The following is a 22,673-nucleotide window of genomic DNA, read 5'->3' on the forward strand; positions in this document are numbered from 1 at the left end:
ATCCAGGGAGGTGGGGCCAGATGTCAAGAGAGGCGCGTCACCAAGGACGCGTCACCAAGGCAACGGCCGGGAAGTTCTCGGTAAGTACGAACCTCTTTTTTTTTAAACAGGTTACTCGATATTGTGATCGGAATTCACTGTCGAGGGTGCTGAAAGAGTTACTGCCGATCAGTTAACTCTTTCAGCACCCTGGACCGTGACTGACGTTGACTAGCCTCATCTCTATGATGGCGGCTGCGCGAAAATCACGCAGCCGCGCATCATACACGGATGACACACGGAGCTGTCAAGTGCCTTTTGCGCACGCAAATCGCTGCGTTTTTTTGCGTGCGCAAAACACACACGCTTGTGTAAATCAGGCCTTATATAGGAAGAAAAAAGACACAGGTCCATCAAGTTCAACATTTCTCAATAAATTACACATCTTTCATTTCTTGATTAATTATAACCCTCAATTCCATTTGTTAGTAAATAATAATCTAGCCTTTTTTAAATGCCGACATACTATCTGCCATTACTGCCTCTTGGGGTAGGGCATTACATAGTTTGACTACTCTAACTGTAAAGAACCCTCTCCTATATTGAACTCTGAAACATCTTCCTTACACACACAATGAATGTCCCCCTGGTCCTTTGTAGAGTCCTTGGAAAGAACAGATTATGTGCTAGTTCTTTGTATTGACCACACATATGTTTATATATGTTAATAAGATCAGCTCTAAGGAGTCTTTTTTTTCCCCAAGCTGAGCTAGCCCAGTCTTTCATTGTAAACGACAACTCCCATCCCATTTAATAACATAGTCGCTCTCCTTTGAACCCACTCCAGTTCTCCTATATCCTTTTTGCAATGTGGAGCCCAAAACTGAATTCCATATTTAAGATGTGGCCTTGCAAGAGATTTATACAGGAGTAATATTACATTTGAATCACGGGTTTTTATCTCTTTTTATACACCCTAAAATCCTATTTGCTTTTTGAGCTGCTGCTTGACATTGATACAGTGAACGAGTGGTCAGAGAGATAGGAAGAGAACCAAGAGAGACCAGTGCCCTTAACCCCTTCCCGCTCCTGGATGTACTATTGGGTCATGGTAAGTGCATCGTTCGCGCTCCATGACCTAATAGTACATAACAGGTGGGTCGGCCATTTCGTCTGTCCTCCCGGCACTTACAGGATCTGTGACAACTACTGTCTCGTACAGCAGTTGCCGCAGCTCCTTTAGCGGGGACCGATCGCGGTGTCCCCGCTGATTAACCCCTTAGAAGCCACGTTCAAAAGCGATCGCAGCTTCTTAGCGGTTAAACCACCATCGTTGGCCCGCTACATGATAGCGGGTGGCGATGGTTGCTATGGCAACCGGAGGCCTAATAATGGCCTCCGGCTATGCCATTTACGAAAGCCTAGTGGGTCCTGAGAAAGTCAGGACCCACTATGCTTGCTGTCAGCGAGTAGCTGACAGCTCCAATACACTACACTAGGCATGTAGTACAGTGAATTCGAATTGCGATTAGGGCCCCCTGCCCTCAAGTCCCCTAGTGGAACAAAATAAAAACGTTAATAAAAAGTTGTGTAAAAATAAAAAATTAAACGTAAAAAATCCCCCTTTTTCCCTTATCAGTCCTTTATTATTAAAAAAAAAAAATAATAATAAACAAATAAACTATACATAATTGGTATCACCGCGTCCGTAACGGCCTGAACGACAAAAGTATTTCGTTATTTATCCCGCGTGGTGAACACCATAAAAGAAAATAATAAACCATACTAGAATCACAATTTTTTAGTCACTTCATCTCCCAAAAAATGGAATAAAAAGATCAAAAAGTCGAATGTACCTAAAAATTGTATTGATCGAAACTACAGTTCGTTACGCAAAAAACAAGCCCTCACACGGCTTTCTTGATGGAAAAAGAAAAAAGTTATGGCTTTTAGAATATGGCAACACAAAAAGTAAATGATTTTTTATAAAAAGATTTTATTGTGCAAATGCCATAAGACATAACAAAAACGGTAAACATATAGTATCACTGTAATCGTATAGCCCCGCAGAATGAAGTGAATGTCATTTATAGCGCACGGTGAACGCTGTAAAAAAAATTGAATAAAAAACAATAGAGAATTGCTGTTTTTTAGTCACCACGACTCTTAAAAAATAGAATAAAAACTGATCAAAAAGTCGCATGCACCCCATGAAAACTACAATGAATTCACCTAGTTTCCAAAATAGGGTCACTTTTAAGGGGTTTCCCCTGTACTGGTAGAAATTGTTCTCCTTTATTCCTTGTCAAAATTAAAAATTTGTACCTTTTATCATAAAAATTAGATTTTTAATTGCACAGCCATATTCCACAAAATGCAGCAAAAAACCTGTGGGGTCTAAATGCCCACTATACTCCTTGATAAGTTTCTTGAAGGGTGTAGTTTGCCAAATAGGGTTACTTTTTGGGGGTTTCCACAGTTTTGGCACCACAAGATCTCTTCAAACCAGACATTGTTCCTAATAAAAAGGAGGCCTCAAAATCCACTAGGTGCTCCTTTACTTCGGAGGCCGGTGCTTCAGTCCATTACCACACTAGGGCCACATGTGGGATATTTCTATAAACCCCAGAATCTGAGCAATAAGTATTGTGTGGCGTTTCACTGGTAAAACCTTCTGTTTTACAGAAAAAAATAAAATAAAAAGGATTTTCTGACAAAAAATAAATTTGTAAATTTCACCTATACTTTGCTTTAAATTCTTGTGAAACACCTAAAGGGTTAATAAACTTTCTAAATGCTGTTTTGAATACTTTGAGGGGTCTAGTTTCTAAAATGGGGTGTTTTATGGGGGTTTCTAATATAGAGGGCCCCTCAAAGCACCTTCAGAACTGAACTAGTACCTAAAAACAAAGGCTTTGAAAATGTTATTAAAAATATGAGACATTGCTGCTTATGTTTTAAGCCTTGTAACATCTAGAAAAATAAAAGAATGTTCAAAAAATGATGCCAACATATAGTAGACATATTGGAAATGTGAACTAGTAACTATTTTGGGTGGTATAACCATCTGTCTTATAAGCAGATACATTTAAATTCATAAAAATGCTATTGTTTCAAAACTTTCTCTAAATTTTGCTGTTTCACAAATAAACACTGAATATATTGACCAAATTTCACTAACATAAAGCCCAATGTCTCACGAGAAAACAAGAATCGCTTGGATAAGTTTAAGCATTCCGAAGTTATTACCACATAAAGTGAAATATGTCCTATTTTAAAAATGGGCTCTGAGCTTTAAGGCCAAAACTAAGCTGCGTCCTTAAAGGGAAGGTGTCACAAATTTTTTTTTTTTTTATATATTATGACTTTTAGTATGTCATTAAAATAAATTTTATTTATTTGTGTTTTTGTGTTGTACTTTTTTCTTTCTTTTACTTCTCTATGGCGGCTGCCATTTTTTTTCATCTCTGTATGTGTCGATTAACGACACATACAGAGATGCAATACGGCACATACATCCCCATAGAGAATGGGAACGGGAGCCGTTCCATTCACTATAGCGTACGCCGTCTGTGTGGGAACGGCGCATGCGCTGCTCTCACACAGATAAAAAGGAAGGTCTTCGGCAGAGCGACATCCGGCGCCATTTTCATGTGTACCGGAAGCCACAGCCGGACAGTAAGATGACGACTTCTGGTCGTGGCTTCCGGCCATATGGTCAGACGCAAGGACTAGGAGCGGCGGCGGCAGTAGCAGGTAAGTTATGTTTGTGCATGTGATGTGTGTGTATGTTCGTGTTATACTGTATGATTTCCACAGTATCAAATCCTCCTACACTGTGCATTCACTCAAAAAATGGTGGCACACAGTGTAGGAGGTTTGAACATTCAACCCCCTCCTTTCTCCTGGCATTAGCCAGGATAAAGGAGGGGGGATTGTGTGAGGACACTAGAGCGAGTGTGTCTTCTCCAATTTTGCAGCATAAAGCAATTAGGTTGCTTTACCACATGCCAATGCTGCAATTTTGGGAATTGCTCCCTCTAGTGACCAGCACATGGAAATGTTATAAATTAGAATCTAATTTATAATATTTCCTGACTTGTGAAAAAATTAAAATAATTAAAACAATGTGTAATCATTTATATACTAACTGTTTAACTAAAAAAAAAATAAAATAATAATTTCTAGCGACACATTCCCTTTAAGGCATTAAGGCCAATAGAGTTAAGAATTTTGTGTAGGAGTTGGTGGTCTGCAGTGTCAAAGACTGCAGAGAAAACCAGAAGAATCAATAGAGTGTAGTTTCCGTTCGATTTAGCCGTCAGTAGATCTTTGAGACTTTTCTGTTTCTGTAGTGTGTAAAGTTCGGGAACCAGATTGTAAGGGGTCAAGAGAGTTAGCAGAATGATAGCAGATTAGGCGAGAGTAGACCAATTGTTCCAGAAGTTTAGAGATCAAGGGAAGATTAGAGACAGGTCTTTAGTTAGCAGCGCAGGACGGGTCAAGAGAGTACATGCTCCACACTAGTGTTCTATTCAGTTCATCCTCCTGGAATGGCCTTTTTTGTATTAGTAGACAGGATCTACAGAACAATAGACCAATGTGGGGCTAACTTTAGTAGCTTGCAAATATTTGTCACACAGATGACAGGAATTCTGTTGACCCTGCCACATGATTTGGATTGTCTCGGTCACTATATCATATTAGTGTTGCCCTCAGCAATTCGTATAACTAGCTTCATCACACATCTGAGGTTCTTGTATAGCCCACTGAATATATTTGAGAGGAGGGTACTTAGAGCAAACCAATTACAGTATCATTACTTTCTATGGGGTAAACATTGCAGATGTTGTCCCAATGTCCTAATGCTTTGGTCAATAATCTCAAATAAAGAATTATATCTTATTGGACTCAACCTGCCAAGTCAGGTAACGTGATCTCTTGAACACTTTCAAATTTGTCAGCTTAGATGACATAGACTTGCAGCTGACTAAAGATGGCTGCCCACAAAGAGTGACAGCTATCACCCTATAAAAATGGCTTGGCTGAACATGTATGTTAATTCTTGTAGAGGAAGAACGGGAAAGACTTCGGACACCTTTGACATTCCTTTTTCAAGAGAAAAATAATATAATTGGCTTATAAAGTGCAATATGGCCAAAACATGTTCCTCAATACCCCCAGGAAACACCTAAACACATTAGACTTTTAACTTTTCATCTAATGTCTATGGGCACCTTAAAATGGCCATGCACAAATATGATGTATAATGTATACATTTCTTGTTTGATTGTTGATACAGATGGATTGTCACTTGGGATCAAGAGGGAATTTTTTTTCTTTTTAGGGAAGATTGGTTAATGCCTTATGGGTAATTTTCATATTTATCTACTTAATTAGTTTTATTTTTTTAAACTTTACTCTGGATCAATAGGGGAAAAATGAAGTTCTATAATTTCTCCCATCCCTTTCTCCCATCCCTTGGTTGAACTTAAAGGGGTTGTCCACCTTCTGACAACTGACGACCTATCCACCGGATAGGTCATCAGTATATCATCGGTGCGGGTCTGACACTCGGACCCCGTACCGATAAGCCGCTCCTGTGGCCTGTGTGCACCAGATGTTATGGCACATAATACTATGTACAAAGCCGAAAGCAGTTGGCTCCGTACACAGCATAGCGGCAATGCTGCTGAACTGCAGGTCCGCTCCTATTCACTTGAATAGGAGCAAAGTTGCAGCTCGGCCGCTATTCCGTGGCCGGAGTTAACTGCTTCCGGTATGTACATCTGGTGCACGGAGGCACTGGATCAGCTGATCTATGCGGGGCCCGGGTGTCGGACCCCCACAGATCACGTACTGATGGTCATCAAGTGTCAGAAGGTAGAAGACCCCTTTAATATACATATGGACATATGTCTTCTTTCAACCATACTATGTAACATTAAAGGGGTTGTCCAGGATTGAAAAAACATGGCTGCTTTCTTCCAGAAACAGCGCAACACCTGTCCATGGCTTGAGCATGGTATTGCAGCTGAGCCCCATTCTCTTCAATGGAGTGAGGCTGCAATACCAGAAACAACCCATGGCCAGGTTTGGTGCTTCTTCTGGATAAAAACAGCTATTCTAACCAACCCGCCTGTGTCCCAACATCTTCCATGTGAGATAATATATGTATAAAAGCTGCTTATAGATGGAGCTAGCATTAATTTCTGTGCTTACCTTAAAGAGGCTCTGTCACCACATTATAAGTAGCCTATATTGTACATAATGAGGAAGCAATCTAATAGCGAAACGCGCGTTGGGGCTTTTGTGCTGGAGCACCTATCGGGCTGCAATTCTAACAAACTATGGGTAAGCCTTTGTCCACGTATCCTCTCACTAATATTTGATTAAGATAACTGGAATCCCCTTGGAGTTTATATAATGGAGTTTATATAACTCTGTTACTTCTCATTGAGTTTATATAACTCTGCTACTTTCAATATGAGGGATTTTCTTAGTATACCTGAGAGGATTTGTTTTTGTGACAATATAGCCAACCCAGCTTGTACACCAATAATGACGGTATCTTCTCTTTGAACCCTTTTACTAGAGTCTTGTCCTTATATTATATTGTATTATATACATATATTTTTATATGACTATCTGTCTGTATATGTTAATAAAATTTGTACATTTAATATATATTCCTGGCTATAAGCTCTCTTCTTTCTGTGCTTTGATATACTTCATTTCTTTATTTCTTTTTTTTAATTATTACATATTCCAAAAACTGAAATAATTGATTCTGGTACAGCATACTGTGCCCTGTATTTCCTTATCACCAAAGTACAACACCAGCTCCTTTTCTCCTTTTTGCTTATTTGCACCAGTATCCTAAGAGGGGAAACAAACAGGTCACAGACTTAGATTTCCTGATAACATTTTGATCAGTGGAAATTGAAAGAAGGAAGAATTTAGACAGATTTTTTACAGCCGCCTTCTAATTTGTTAGAATAAATAATCTTTATTTTCAGATCCTTTGTCAGTTACTTAGAGGAGCTCATGGTCACATTGTCACAAAATGTATTACGTTCTGAGATTGTTTACACCTGACTTGGATAAACTCCTAAAAAAAAATCACACTATTAGATCCATTAAAAAGGTTCAAAAACGGTTTCACATGCAAATTGTATGTTATATTTATTTCCATAATGATAAAATCAACAAATAAATGATGCATTAATATTTTTAGAAATATGTTGTATTATAGCTTGTTCCCTGCAGACATTGTGTGTGCTTCACACCAAAGCATGACCTAAACTTTTGCATAAAACCCTAACTAGATGACATCGGATGTGCATTGTACTAGCTTTGCATTGGCCTAAAGATCTTCCTATACTAAAAGATTATTTAATAATTCTTCAAGGTCATAATTTAAATCCAATCAATCCAACTTTAAGCCAATATTGTTATTAACATTTCTATAAAGTGCAAAATAGTTAAAATGTTTTTCTTTAATAAAAAAAATGGTATTGGAAACATAAAATGGGTTATTAGTTAATGCATTGAAAAAATCTATAAAAGAAAAATAAATTATGCTGTATTAAGAAAAAAAACTTGCATATTATATTATGTTAAATTTTAAGAAATGTCTCATTTCATTAGATCACTCCAATTTCAACAACATGGGCTTGACATCCCCATTGGTTTCCCAGATCGGTAAGTCACAACCTCATAACAACCGAGTACAGTTGGTCCCAGGGATCTCTTTGCAAGATCAGGATCTCTCTAAATATGCCTCAATAAAAATGTCTGGTAAGTCTTTTACAGAAATAAAAGTGTTTGTATCATAAATTATAGCTTAAAGGGTATTATGATTTCATTAAATAAGGCTTGTTAATTTTATAATGACAAGCAATATTTAATTTTAATATACTGTCTGTCTCAATTCCTCATGGTTTTAAGATCTCTACTTGCTGTCATTTAATGAAAAGTGTTATTGTTTACTTCTAGAAGATAAAAATCTGTTCTGGTTATGTGAAGATGTACACGACTTATTTCAAGACAGATAAGACTTAGCTCTGAAAGTTTTAGTTCTGTACTGTAACTGTAGTACGCTGTGCACCCAGTTGAGAATCTTACCTCAGGTGGCATCTTGTGGGAGTCTGGGGGGAAGGTCAGCTGTACAAACAAATGTAGCGGGCTGCATTGGCTGGTACTATAGTGATAATAGGAAATTGAACCCCTAGACAACATGTTACATACATATATGTTACAGCTAACACCTCACTGCAACGGACAACCCTCTGGCCAGGGATTCCACTACTAGATGGAGCCACTGACATGCCTGTCCATATATTGACAGTGACATCAAGGGTCCTCCTTGACCGGAACCCCCAGGCCAGAGAATGCCGACGCTCTGGCCGGGATTCTGCTCCTGGAGTATCCACTGACGTTACTATCCATATATAGACAGTGATGTCAGGGGTCCTCTAGAGGGAGCCTGTGACGTCTCTGTCCAAAAATTACTAATTTCCCTGGTTGAGGGCTGCACTTCAGGACATAGACTAGGAGCAACTATTGTCAAAAATAAAGAAACAGACTCTAAATGGGAGTGCTTTAACCCCTTCAGGACACAGCCTGTTTTGGCCTTCAGGACGCAGCCAATTTTTTCAAATCTGACATGTTTCACTTTATGTAGTAATAACTTCGGAATGCTTTTACCTATCCAAGCGATTCTGAGATTGTTTTCTCGTGACACATTGGACTTTATGTTACTGGCAAAATTTGCTCGATACATTAAGTATTTAATTGTGAAAAACACCAAAATTTAGCGAAAAATTGAAAAAATTTGCATTTTTCTAAATTTATATGTATCTGCTTGTAAGACAGATGGTAATACCACACAAAATTGTTTCTAATTAACATCACCCATATGTCTACTTTAGATTGGCATTGTTTTTTGAACATCCTTTTATTTTTCTATGACATCACAAGGCATAGAACTTTAGCAGCAATTTCTCACATTTTCAAGAAAATTTCAAAAGGCTATTTTTACAGGGGCCAGTTCAGTTGTGAAGTGGATTTTAGGGCCTTATATATTAGAAACCCTCGATAAGTCACCCCATTTTAAAAACGTCACCCCTCAAAGTATTCAAACCAGCATTTAGAAAGTTTCTTAACCCTTTAGATGTTTCACAGGAATTAAGGCAAAGTAGATGTGAAATGTTAACATTTCCTTTTTTTTTTGTAGAAATAAATTTTTCATCTATTTTTTTTGTAACACAGAAAGTTTTACCAGAGAAACGCAACTCAATATCTATTGCCCAGATTCTGCAGTTTTTAGAAATACCCCACATGTGGCCCTAGTGCACTTATTGACTGCAGCACCAGCCTCAGAAGCAAAGGAGCACCTAGAGGATTTTGGGGCCTCCTTTTTTATTAGAAAATATTTTAGGCACCATGTCGGGTCTGAAAGGCTCTTGCGGCGCCAAAACAGTGGAAATCCCCCAAAAGTGACCCCATTTCGGAAAGTATACCCCTTGAGGAAATTATCTAGGGGTATAGTGAGCATTTTGACTCCGCAGGTTTTTTGGAGAAATTATTGGAAGTAGGCCGTGAAAATGAAAATCTACATTCTTTCAAAGAAAATGTAGGTTTAGCTAAGTTTTTCTAATTTCCACAAGGGCTAAAAGGAGAAAATGCACCACTACATTTGTAAAGCAATTTCTCCCGAGTAAAACAGTACCCCACATGTGGTAATAAACGGTTGTTTGGACACACGGCAGGGCTTAGAAGGGAAAGAGCGACATTTGGTTTTTGCAGCTCAAATTTAGCAGGAATGGTTTGCGGAGACCACGTCGCATTTGCAAAGCCCCTAAGGGACCAAAACAGTGAAAACACCAAAAAATTTACTCCATTGAGAAAACTACACCCCTTGAAGAATCCATCTAGGGGTGTAGTGAGCATTTTGAACCCACAGGGGTTTCATAGATTTTATTAGAATTGGGCAGTGAAGATAAAAAAAATACTTTTTTTCCAATAAGACGTAGCTTTAGCTCAAAATTTTTCATTTTCTCAACAAATAAAGGAATAAAAAAAAAAAAAGATTTGTAAAGCAACTTCTCTGGAGTACGGCAATACCCCATTTGTGGTCATAAACTGCTGTTTGGGCACACGGCAAGGATCTGAAGAGAAGGAGAGCCATTTGGCTTTTGGAGCACAGATTTTGCTGGATTGGTTTCTTGACACCATGTCACTATTGCAAAGCTCCTAAGGTGTCAGTACAGTGGAAACTCCCCAAAAGTGATTCCATTCACAAAACTACACCCCTTGAGGAATTCATCTAGGGGTGTAGTGAGCATTTTGACCCCACAGGTGTTTCATAGATTTTAATAGAATTGGGCAGTGAAAATTTAAAAAAATCCTTTTTCTTCAATAAGACGTAGTTTTAGCTGAAAATGTTTCATTTTCTCAACAAATAAATGAAAAAAAAGCACCACAACACTTGTAAAGCAACTTCTCCTGTGTACGGCAATACCACATATGTGGTCATAAACTGCTGTTTGGGCACACAGTAGGGCTCAGAAGGGAAGGAGCGCCATTTGGCTTTTGGAGTACAGATTTTGCTGGATTGGTTTCTGGGCGCTATGTCGCATTTGCAAAGTCCCTGTGGGACCAAAACAGTGGATCCCCCCCAGAAGTGACCCCATTTTGGAAACTACACCCCTCAAGGTATTCACTTAGGGGTGTAGTGAGCATATTAACACCACAGGTGATTGGCAGAAATTGGTGTGCACTCGATGTTGCAGAGTGAAAATGGGATTTTTCTCTATAGATATGCCAATATGTGGCGCCCAGCTTGTGCCACTGGAGACACACACCCCAAAAATTGTTAAAAGGGTTCTCCTGGGTATGGCGATGCCATACATGTGGAAGTAAACTGCTGTTTGGGCACACTGTAGGGTTCAGAAGGGAGGTAGCGCCATTTTGCTTTTGGAGTGTGGATTTTGCTTGTAGTAGTCTTGTATTGAGTCTTACTGGTGTTTCCGTTTATAATGTGGGGGTACATGTAAGCCGGGCGGAGTATATAAGGGGCATAGTCAGGTGGTATAATAATGGGGTAAACAAAAACAATAAAATAATCCATAGATGTGTGTTACGCTGTGAAGCAATACTTTCTGCACAGGCCGGTGTCGCACTGATAAATGTCCTTTCTTATCCCCCTTTTGGTCCACACTCCGCACCTTTGCAGTTTGAGGAATTTTGCTGAGAAGTGTTGTCCTGGTATAATACGGGCACCCTCGCTTTCAGCAGATATGTTTGGGCCCTCCCCTTCCTGGTTCCCTAATTTTAGGGGCCTTGATAATTCGCCACTTGAAACAGAAGAAATGTTTCCCTCGGGCCGGCACAACTTCATATTTTTATTTCCTGGCTTATTGGAGCCTAAACTAATTTTATTTTTTCATAGACGTAGTGGTATGAGGGCTGTTTTTTTTACATCAGGGGCATAGTCAGGTCACAGGTGGTAAAATAATTGGGTTATTAAAAAACAGTAAAATAATTCATAGATGTGTGTTATGCTGTGACACAATCCTTTCTGCACAGGCCAGTGTCGCACTGATAAATGTCCTTCCTTATCCCCCTTTTGGTCCACACTCCGCACCTTTGCAGTTTAGGGAATTTTGCTGGGAAGTGTTGTCCAGGTATAATATGGGCATACTCTCTTCCAGCAGATATGTTTGGGCCCTACCCTTCCTGGTTCCCTTCTTTTAGGGCCTTGATAATTTGCCTCTTGAAACAGAAGAAATTTTCCCCTCGGGCCTGCACAACTGCATATAAACTAATTTTATTTTTTCATAGACGTAGTGGTATGAGGGCTGGTTTTTTTTTTGCGGGACGAGCTGTAACTTTTATTGGTACCATTTTGGGGTACATGCAACTTTTTGATCACATGTTATCCTTTTTTTTTTGGGAGGCAAGGTGACCAAAAAACAGCAATTCTGACATTATTTTTTTAATTCTTTTTATACAGCATTCACCACGCGTTATAAATTACACGTTACCTTTATTCTGCAGGTCAGTCCGATTCCGGTGATACCTAATTTATAGAACTTTTTTATGTTTTACAACTTTTTGCACAATAAAATAACCTTTGTAAAGAGAATGGATTTTTTCTGTCGCCATGTTGTGAGAGCCATAACGGTTTTAATTTTTTCATTGACGGAGCTGTATGAGGGCTTGTTTTTAGCGAGACGAGTTATAGTTTTTATAGGTACCATTTTTGGGTACATGCGACTTTTTGATCACTTTTTATTTCAATTTTTGGAAGACAAAGTGACCAAAAAATAGCAATTATGTCAGTATTTTTTTTATTTTTTTTTTTTACGGCGTTCACTGTGCGGAATAAATAACATAATATTTTTATAGTTACGGTCGCAGCGATACCAAATATGTATGGCTTTATTATTTTTTTCAATAATAAATGACTTGATAAAGGAAAAAGGGCGATTGTGTTTTGTGTTATTATTTGAAACTTTTATTGTATTTTTACAACTTTTATTTTTACTTTTTTTTTACACTTTTCTTTAGTCCCACTAGGGGACTTGAAGGTCCAACTGTTTGTTTGATGTTCTAATACATTGCACTACCCATGTAGTGCAATGTATTAGAACTGTCAGTTGTTCACTGACAGCAAGCCAATCAGGCTCCGCCTCCGGGCGGGGCCTAATCGGCTAACGTATTGGCAGATAGGAAGCCTTTGTTAGGCTTCCATTTGCCATAGCAATCGCCCCCCCGCAACAATCGGCCCCCGCAATCGCGTAGCGGGGTGCCGATGTTGCTATAAGAACTTAAATGCGGCGGTCACTATTGACTGCCGCAATTAAGGGGTTAATCGGTTCGGATCACCGCTGTGATCCGACCCGATGTTTTCCCCCAGTACTAAGGCTGCTAGTAGCAGCCTGTACTGGGAGATGCCGGGCTGCGGGGAGCGTCTGTGTGCTCTGTTAGGAGCACACGTGGATTAACGGGCTGCAGGCACAACGACCAGCTTTGCAACCCGTTAATCTACGTGGGGTGGTCGTGAAGGGGTTAAAGGGACAGTGTCATGATTTTTTTTATTTTTTATTAATTTATGTGTTATTTAATAAAATATTATATTGACTTTATTTAATTTTTCACACACAAAGTTTTTTTTTATTGACACTTTCTTACTGTACTGGGGGCTGCCATGTTTTATTTAATCTTTGTATGTGTCTCTTAACGACACATACACAGATGGAATACGGCAGCACAGTGCATAGGACACAATAAACTGGAGCCGTTCATTGCATCTGCTATCTGGCTCTGTACTGCACAGATGTAGTTCAGAGTCACACAGCAGAAAAGCTGGTTTGTAGGGAGATAGCAGGCGCCATTATGAAGACCGGCTGCACTGCAGGTAAGTTGTGTGTGTCTCTGTCTGACCCTCTCTCTCTCTCACAGACCGCTCTCGTGACCCCCGGCGGGCCCCCCCTAACGCCCCTCCCACGGCCCCCCTGTCGCTAGATTGTCAGTGTGGACGGTGTGCGGACTGTGATCGGGTGAGGAGGTGAGGTATCCGTCAGCAGGAGGTCGGGGAGGAGACTGTCAGCAGCAGATGGTTATTCCTATCACAGAGTGGTGTGACAGTCTCCTCTACTGCGGAGGAGACTGTCAGCAAGATTGTATGGGGACGATGGAGGAGACTGTCAGCAGGATTGTATGGTGATGCTGGAGGAGACTGTCAGCAGGATTGTATGGGGACGCTGGAGGAGACTGTCAGCAGTATTGGGTGGTGATGCTGGAGGAGACTGTCAGCAAGATTGTATAGTGATGCTGGAGAAGACTGTCAGCAGTATTGGGTGGTCATGCTGGAGGAGACTGTCAGCAGGATTGTATGGTGATGCTGGAGGAGACTGTCAGCAGGATTGTATAGGGACGCTGGAGGCGACTGTCAGCAGGATTGTATGGTGATGCTGGAGGAGACTGTCAGCAAGATTGGGTGGTGATGATGGAGGAGACAGTCAGCAAGACGGTATGGTGACACTGGAGGAGATTGTCAGCAAGATTTGGTGGGGACGCTGGAGGAGACTGTCAGCAGTATTGGGTGGTGATCCTGGAGGAGACTGTCAGCAGGATGGAGGGATAAAGGCATTTAGATGCGCAAAAAAAACGTGTCAAATACACTCCATGTGAACCTGTCAACTGAAAAGTCATTCACTTCGCTTTCATCATTCTAAGGGTATGTTCACACGCAGTGTTTTCAGCCGTTTTTCGGGCCGTACACGTCCGAAAAACGGCTGAAAAATCGGAAGCAGAACGCCTCCAAACACCTGCTTATTGGTTTCAATGGGAAATACGGTGTTCTGTTCCGACGGGGCGTTTTTTTACGCGGCCATTTTCCAAATACGGCACGTAAAAAGACGCCCGCCAAAAAGAAGTGTATATCACTTCTTGGGACTTTTTGGAGCCGTTTTTCATTGAATCTATAGAAAAACAGCTCCAAAAACGGCCGTAAAAAACGCAGTCAAAAACGCGAGTTTGATTAAAAAATGGCTGAAAATCAGGAGCTGTTTTCCCTTTGTTTAGTAAGCGTGTGAACATACCCTTAGCCTTTTGGTGTGTCCTATAGCTTCTGCCAGCTGCATTTGTACAATCACACCCAAAATTGCAGCCGGACACTACTTAGCAATTTGAAGACACCTTTTCCTGGCTTGTAGGAGGGGCGGGGGGGGGGGGGGGGGGGGTGAGATTCCCTCCCACATTTGCGGAAGCTGTGAGTCAGGTTGCTTTGCCTTATTCACCTTGCTGTAATTCTGGGAAGTGCTCCCTCTGGTGGCCAACATAGGAAAACATGGCAAATTATTATTTCATTTTTAATACTTTCCACCATGTGGAAGAAGAAAAAATACAGCAAAAAAACGTAAAAAATATAACAGAAATAAGTAACTTACTATAAAAAAAAAAGTTTTAATTCGCGACACATTCCCTTTAAATCTACTCTGGGTAATTATACTGCTATATTTATCCCTTTAGTTCAGGGGTGGGGAACTTTTTTTCTGGCAAGGGCCATTTGGATATTTATAACATCATTTGCGGGCCATACAAAATTATCAACGTAAAAATTAGCCTGCTATATTCGGTCAAAGATTTAATTAACTCACCCTTAACGTGATGGCTGGAACTGCTTTTCTTTGATGAGGCGTGTGATGCTAGCCGGTATTGATCGGTCAGTCTGGAGTGCAGTCGACTCTTCACAATGGTAAGTTTTGAAAAGAACTCGCAGCAGTAAGTTGTTCCGATTTACTTACTTAAAGGGTTTTCCTACCAGCGACTTTTATGACCTATCCACAGGATAAGTCATACATTTTAGATAGATGCAGGTCCCACTTCTGGGACCCACACCTATCTCTAAAACGGGCCCCCTAAACCCAGTTCTACCTCTCTGTGTTCCGGCTGATTTCCAACCATGAAGAAGAAAACAGCGTAGCTCTCTGAGCTACGCTGTTTCCGTAACTGCCATAGTAATGAATGGCAGTTATGGAAGCAGCGTAGCATGCGAGTTACACTGTTTCTGTAACTACTATTCAGTTCTATGGGACTTACGGAAACAGAGTAGCTCAGCAAGTAACGCTGCTTTCTTCTTCATGGTCTGAAATCCCAAGCTTCAGCCACAATACAAAGAGGTAGATCGATGTTTAGGGGCCCTGTTCTTGAGATCTGGGACCCGCATCTATCGGACATTTATGACATATTCTGTGGATATATCATAAATGTCCTTGATGAAAAAAGCCCCTTTAAGTCACCTGACCTCACTTCGAGTAAGTAGGGAGCGTGGACGGAGCCAAGGAGGGAATGACACGACTGCAGCTACGGTCTCAGAATGAGGTCGGGGAGTGCTGAGACAGGAGTGGATCAGTCCAGTCACTGACTTGAGGTAAGGTGACTGGACTGTGCTAGTCCGGGAGTGGACCAGTCTGGTCACCTGACCTCATGTCACATCACTGACTCAGGTCTGGTGATCGGACTGGTCCACTCTTGGGCCGGCACGCACCGACCACACTCAGACAGCCGCCGCCATACTTGGCTCCGTCCGCTCTTCTGCTTCTAAATGTGAGTGAGTAGGGCGGACAGTGACAAGAAGGGAATTACACGGCGGCAGCTGCGCTCAGAGTGAGGTCGGGCGTGCTGTGACAGGAGTGGACCAGTCCAGTCACCTGACCTCACGTCACTGATGTGAGGTCAGGTGATTGGACTGTGCCGGCCCGCAGGGGCGTATCTAAAGGCTCATGTTTCTGTTGCAAGAATTCAGCTTGGGCCCCCCTATCCTTCCACAACACCACCAGACCCCTGGGAACGCCTATGTCCAGCTGCCTTGCCCCACAGACCCCATGAATTCTCCCACAGTATAATGCCCCTCATAGCTGCCCCCACAGTATAATGCCACCACAGTATAATGCCCCACATAGCTGCCCCCCACAGTATAATACCCCCATAGCTGCCCCCTGCACAGTATAATGCTCCCCATAGCTGACCACCACAGTATAATGCCCCCATAGCTGCCCCCCACAGTCTAATGCCCCCCATAGCTTCCCCACAGTATAATGCCCCTATAGCTGCCCCACAGTATATTGCCACCCATAGCTGCCACATACAGCATAATGTCCCTATAGATTCCCCCACAGTATATTGCCACCCATAGCTGCCACATACACTATAATGCCCCATATCTGCCCCATACAGTATAATGCCCTCCATACAGTATAATGGCCCACATAGATGCGCCCCATGGCTGCCCCATACACTATAATGCCCCATACAGTATTCTGCCCCCCACACAGTATAATGCCCCCATAGCTGCCCCATACAGTATAATGCCCCCCATAGCTGCCCCATACAGTATTATGCCCACCATACAGTATAATGCCCCCATACAGTATAATGCCCCCCATACAGTATAATGCCCTTCATAGCTGCCACATTCAGTATAATACCCCAGGCAGTATAATGACCCCATAGCTGCCCAAAACATTATAATGCCACCATAGCTGCCCCATACAGTATAATGCCCCCCATACAGTACAATGCCCCCATACAGTATAATGCCCCCTTAGCTATCCCATACCCAGTTTAATGCCCCATACAGTATAATGCCTTCTCAGCAGCTACCAAATGAGCCCCCCTCCCATACCCAGTATAATGCCCCCTCCCATACCCACTATAATGCCCCCATATGTATGTACCTAATAGAAAAATAATAACATAATTACTTACCTATCCCCGTTCCCACGACGGTTGGAGGAGATCCTTCTCCTCCTCTGTGCTGTGCTCTGAGTAACTCAGCGCAGACAGGCGCGATGACATCACTACATCGCGCCTGCCTGCGCTGAGCCGCTCACTGCACAGTGGAAGCTGGAGCAAGTTTCAAGCATTTAACCCAGCTGAATCCAGTCACCTGACCTCACGTCACTGACTCAGGTCACATGACCGGACTGATCCACTCTTGGGCCGGCACGCACCAATCCCACTCAAACCGCCGCTGCCGCCGCCGTACTTGGATCCGTCTGCCCTTCTCCTGCTCCCGAGTGAGGTCGGACCAGACCAAATCATCCCGCGGGCCGTACGTTCTCCACCCCGCTTTAGGTAATATCAATAAATTATTACAATTTAAATCTACATGGCTTTGAAATAATATTCAAAAGGCAATAGGTGACAAAAAAAGAGGGCATTTAAAAAATACAAATTAGCTTTAGCCTTGGAAGATTACAAAGGGCATAATAAAATCTGTAAAAATGTGATGCAAATACAATATAAAAGGCAGGTAGCCAAAGAAAGCAAATCCCCATCATTTTTTAAGTATATAAATGCAAACCCCCTTTAAAAAAAAACAAACAAGGTCTAAACCAAAGGTGTCTCCATCCTTATATCCCGTTCAATATCCTGGGAGTCTCTGGCGATTTGCACAGATCGAGCAGCCCGGTACATCATCGTAGAAAGGTAAGACTGCAGACACTCTGCTTACCTATAAAACCTTACCTTATATCTCCCCAACACTGGTCAACTCCTATTGCCTTAGATATTACCACTAGGACACAGTCAAGTTCTCCCATGACTACTACCCATCACCTGTGTCGAATCTGACATACACACCAACTTATAGTTCACCTGTGTCGAATCTGACATACGCATATGCAACTAAGGAACAGTGTCACGAAAATAAAAATTTCTACATCAGTTTGATTTTAGTGCTTTATTAAAAACTTTTATATTTATTTGTGTGTTTGTGTTTTACTTTTTTTTATTTTTTAACTTTTTCTTCCCTATGGGGGCTGCCATTTTTTTTCCATTTTTGTATGTGTCGATTAACGACACATATAGACATGGAATACGGCAGCTACAGTCCCATAGTGAATGCGAACGGGGCCCGTTCCATCCACTATGGTGTACACCGCCGTGTGGGAACGGCGCATGCGCCGCTCCCACACAGTCCAAGTAGAAATGGGTGCTGTCCGGCGCCATTTTCCTGTAGACCGTAAGTCGCGGCCGGACAGTAAGATTACTACTTCCGGTCGCGGCTTCCGGACTTGTGCACTTGGAGCTGCGGTAGCAGACGGAGCGGACGGACTGGAGGGAGCGGCGGCGACTGGAGCAGGTAAGTGATTTCTGTGTATGTAAGTGTTTTACTGTGTGTTTACTAGTGTATGTAAACCTACTACACTGTGTTAGCTCAAAAAATGGCGACACACAGTGTAGGAGGTTTGACCGTTCAATCCCCTTGTTTCTCCCGGCACTAGCCAGGATAAAGGAGGGAGGGATTCTGAGAGCTCACTAGAGCGAGTGAGTTTTCCCAAATTTTGCAGCATAAAGCAATGTGGTTGCTTTACCACATGCAATGCTGCAATTTTGGGAATTGCTCCATCTAGTGACCAGCACTGGGAAATATTATAAATTAGAATCTAATTTATAATATTTCCTGACTTGTGAAAAAAATAAAAAAAATTAGAACAATGTTTAATCACCTATGCACTAACTGTTTAACTAAAAAAAAAAAAAAATTTTTTGCTAGCAACACATTCCCTTTAAATCACGCAATGATCCTACTCTCCATGACCCTTCCATCTCTACACCCTAGAGTCTGGCAAGGGTGCTCAAATGAGACATTATTACAAGACCCACAGGTAGTAGACAAGCTCATTAGAGACCTTTTTAAAAAAAAACAACATAACATGAGGATTCTCTTGCAATAAAAACGTCCGTACCCTTTCCTGGGCCCTTCACTTAAAAAGATCACAGATCTTTGTTCGCCACATTACCACCTTGAGAGGTCCCTGCATAAAACTCTTCGACCGAATAGAAGAGGTTTTTTTGTTCCTATTATAATGAACATTATAACCTTCATGCACATTCTAAGGATCTTACTACACCCCCCAGAACTGTATCAATACAGTCCTACCTCTAAGAGGGATAATACCATGCAAGCTATCAATCTAATAGAACATATTACCCGCCCTTCAACCCCAAGTCTTTTTGTACTCCATGGATGCAGAGAAAGCATGTACTCTAGATATTCCTTAAAAAGATGCTCTCTCACATCGGTTTAGGTCACAGAATTTTCAGCTGGATTTCTAGCCTCTTTTCTTTTCCCTCGGTGCCTGTGAAAGTCAATAGCCACCTTTTCCAATAGTCACAGAAGGAGAGATAAAATTCTGCACTGCTCTAATGTCATGTAGCAAACACTAGCAAAACTAGTGCCAACTGTAGATAGTGCCCCACAAAGTCCCATCTGTGGATAGTGCCCCACAAATTGCCATCTGTAGCTAGTGCCCCACACACAGTGCCATCTGTAAATTGTGCTCCACACAGTGCTCCCTGTGGATAGTGTCTCCTCTAGATAGTACCCATACAGTGCTATCTGTAGATGGTGCCCCATACAGTGACCCCCTTTAGGTAGTGCCCCATACAGTGGCATCTGTAGATAGTGCCCTATCAGTGCCATTTGTGGATAGTGCCACACACAGTGCCCTCTGTATAAAATATCAGTTGCAGTGCCCCCATTAGCTAGAGCCACTCAAAGTGCCCACTAAATAAATAAATGTTATGTACTCTCCTGTCCTCATTTCCACATTGTTATCCATCAATGCTGGCCTGGTCTGATGCAGGCGGTGCAATGACACCCTGGACTTTTTAAGGATCTCTGCCCACTTCCTCTCTATGTCAACAGGGCCACACCGTCTATGAGGCGAGATGAGCATCTCGCTTCAGGCGGTCGCCTGCTGCCTCTCTGAGGGGGCGGCGGCGGCGGCGCCACTGAAACCAGCCGCCCCCACCCACTCCTGCACTATAAATGTACCTGCGTGTATAAGACGCAATACAATTACATGCATAAGCATAATGACGTTAGCGGCGCGATCATGTCATGTGGGGCACTATCTACAGGGGGCTGTATGTGGGGCACTATCTACAGGGGCTACTATCTACAGGGGGATCTAAGGGAGCCATTATCTACAGGGGGATCTATTTAGGTCACTATATATGGAGGGCACTATCTACAGCGGCTCTATGGGGGCAGTATTTACAGGAGACTCTATAGGGGGCTCTATGTATATGGAGCACTGTCTACAGGGGGCTCTATGTGGGGTACTGTCTACAGGGGGCTCTATGTGGGGCACTGTCTAGAAGGGGCTCTATGTGGGGCACTGTCTAGAAGGGGCTCTATGTGGGGCACTGTCTACAGGGGGCACTATTTACAGGGGGCTTTATGGGGGCACTATCTACAGTGGGCTCTATGGGAGGCACTATCTACATGGGGCACTGTGTGTGTGTGGGGGGACACAGTGTATGGTGCTTTTATAATCAGGGACACAGAGTATGGTGCTATTGTAATCAGGGACACAGTGTATGGTTCTATTATAATTAGAGGTGCAGTGTATGTCACTATTATATTTAGGGGCATAGTGTGTAGCACTATGAGAATTTTATCTTCGATTATAGGTGCGGAAATGTTTAAAAAGTGAGAAGCTGAAGACATCTGAGCGGAAAACTGCAGAAATGGGATGTTGCTGGGAGAAGTCATCATAGAGGTCTGTACCGGATGGAGAAGAAAAGAGAAAAAGAACAACTAGAATCTAAGAAGACCCCACCTGTGAGTCACTTAATGTAAATGTTTATCCTGTCTCTAATTATAATAGTGCCATACACTGTGTCCCTAAATATAATAGTACCATACAGTGTCCCGCACACACACCGTGCCCCCTGTAGATAGTACCCCCATAGCCCTCTGTAGATAGTGACCCCCATAGAGCCTCTCTAGATAGTGCCCTACATAGAAGCCCCTGCAGAAAGTGCCCCACATATCGACTCCAGAGCTGCAAGGCAATAGGGCTAACCACTGAGCCACCGAACTGCCCTACATATAGCTCCACCTATAGATAGTGCTCCACATATAGCCCACCTCTGTAGATGGTCCCTCAAATATAGCTCCCCCTGTATATAGTATCCCACATATAGCCCACCCCTGTAGACAGTGCCCTACATATAGTCCCCTGTAGATGTGCCCCACAGGTAACCCACCTCTGTATATAGTGTCCCACATATAGCCCACCCCTGTAGATAGTGCACTTCAAATAGCTCCCCTATAGATAGTGCTCCATATATAGCCCACCCCTGTAAATAGTGCCTCACATATAGCTCCCGTGTATATAGTGTCCCACTTATAGCCCACCCCTGTAGATAGTGCCCTACATATAGCTCCCCCTGTAGATAGTGCTCCACATGCCCACATATAGACCCCCTGTAGATAGAGCCCCCCCCCTTTTAGATAATGCCACTCACAGTTTGATTAGAAAAAAACAACTTTACATACTTAGATGATCCTGTTCCCAGTAGCAATGCAGACTTGCTCTCTTCTGCGTCATCGCCCCACTTTTGCCATTGTAAGGCGCTGATTTACAGGGCAGAATGACTTGCCCTGTCAATCAGCACCTTTCAACAGCGGAAGCAGCGCGATGAGCAGGTCTGCTGGGGCTGATTGACACAAGCACCATTGAAAGGCGCTGATTGGCGGGGCAAGTTATTTTGCTCTACCGATCAGCGTCATTTGAGGCGCTGAATGTCGGGCATGAACATGCCCGGCCATTCAGCGTTAATGCATGTAATTGTATCTGCGTGATATAGACGCAAGTACAATTAGCGCAAGAGGGGGTGGTGGCAGCTGGTTTCATCGGCGCCGCCGCCCTCCCACAGAGGCAGCAGGCTGCCATCTGAGGGGAGAAGCTCATCTTGCCTCATGGATGGTGCGGCCCTGGCTCTGGGCCATGTCAAAAAGCGGTCCTTCGATGCTACATCTTTAATTATGTTAATTTGAAACGTAATTATAGACATGGTAAAACTCATTCCTTCACTTCTAGCATCAAATTGTACGCAATGGAAATATCCTGGCAAGGGATCAATACATCAAGGCCAAGCAAGTGATACATGCATTTATTGAGAGTCAGGCCCTTTCAAAATAAATTTTACAGGGAGGCAAATAGAGCGGGGCGTTTGTTAGCTCATTTGACAAACCCTCACACGAAGTAAAACCCATAAACTCACTTAAGCATAGTGAGACTGGTGAATACTATACCAAACCTAATGATATTGGCAGGTGTCAAGTTGGGTGCACAGACCCACTAGGCCTTACCGCCTTAACG

The 22,673-nt window shown here is 42.4% G+C and overlaps 1 protein-coding gene across 1 annotated transcript in view; it reads left to right on the forward strand.

Moving 5' to 3' along the window:
• Window positions 1-22,673, forward strand: part of SHISA8 (shisa family member 8) — a 361,466-nt gene that overhangs the window by 280,271 nt on the left and 58,522 nt on the right. The window contains exon 3 of the mRNA XM_075832273.1: window positions 7,630-7,779. Coding sequence (XP_075688388.1) covers window positions 7,630-7,779 — 150 coding nt within the window. The remainder of the gene's footprint in view (window positions 1-7,629; window positions 7,780-22,673) is intronic.

Source organism: Rhinoderma darwinii, chromosome 7 (genome assembly GCF_050947455.1).
Source record: "Rhinoderma darwinii isolate aRhiDar2 chromosome 7, aRhiDar2.hap1, whole genome shotgun sequence".
NCBI classification, from domain to species: Eukaryota; Metazoa; Chordata; class Amphibia; order Anura; family Rhinodermatidae; genus Rhinoderma; species Rhinoderma darwinii.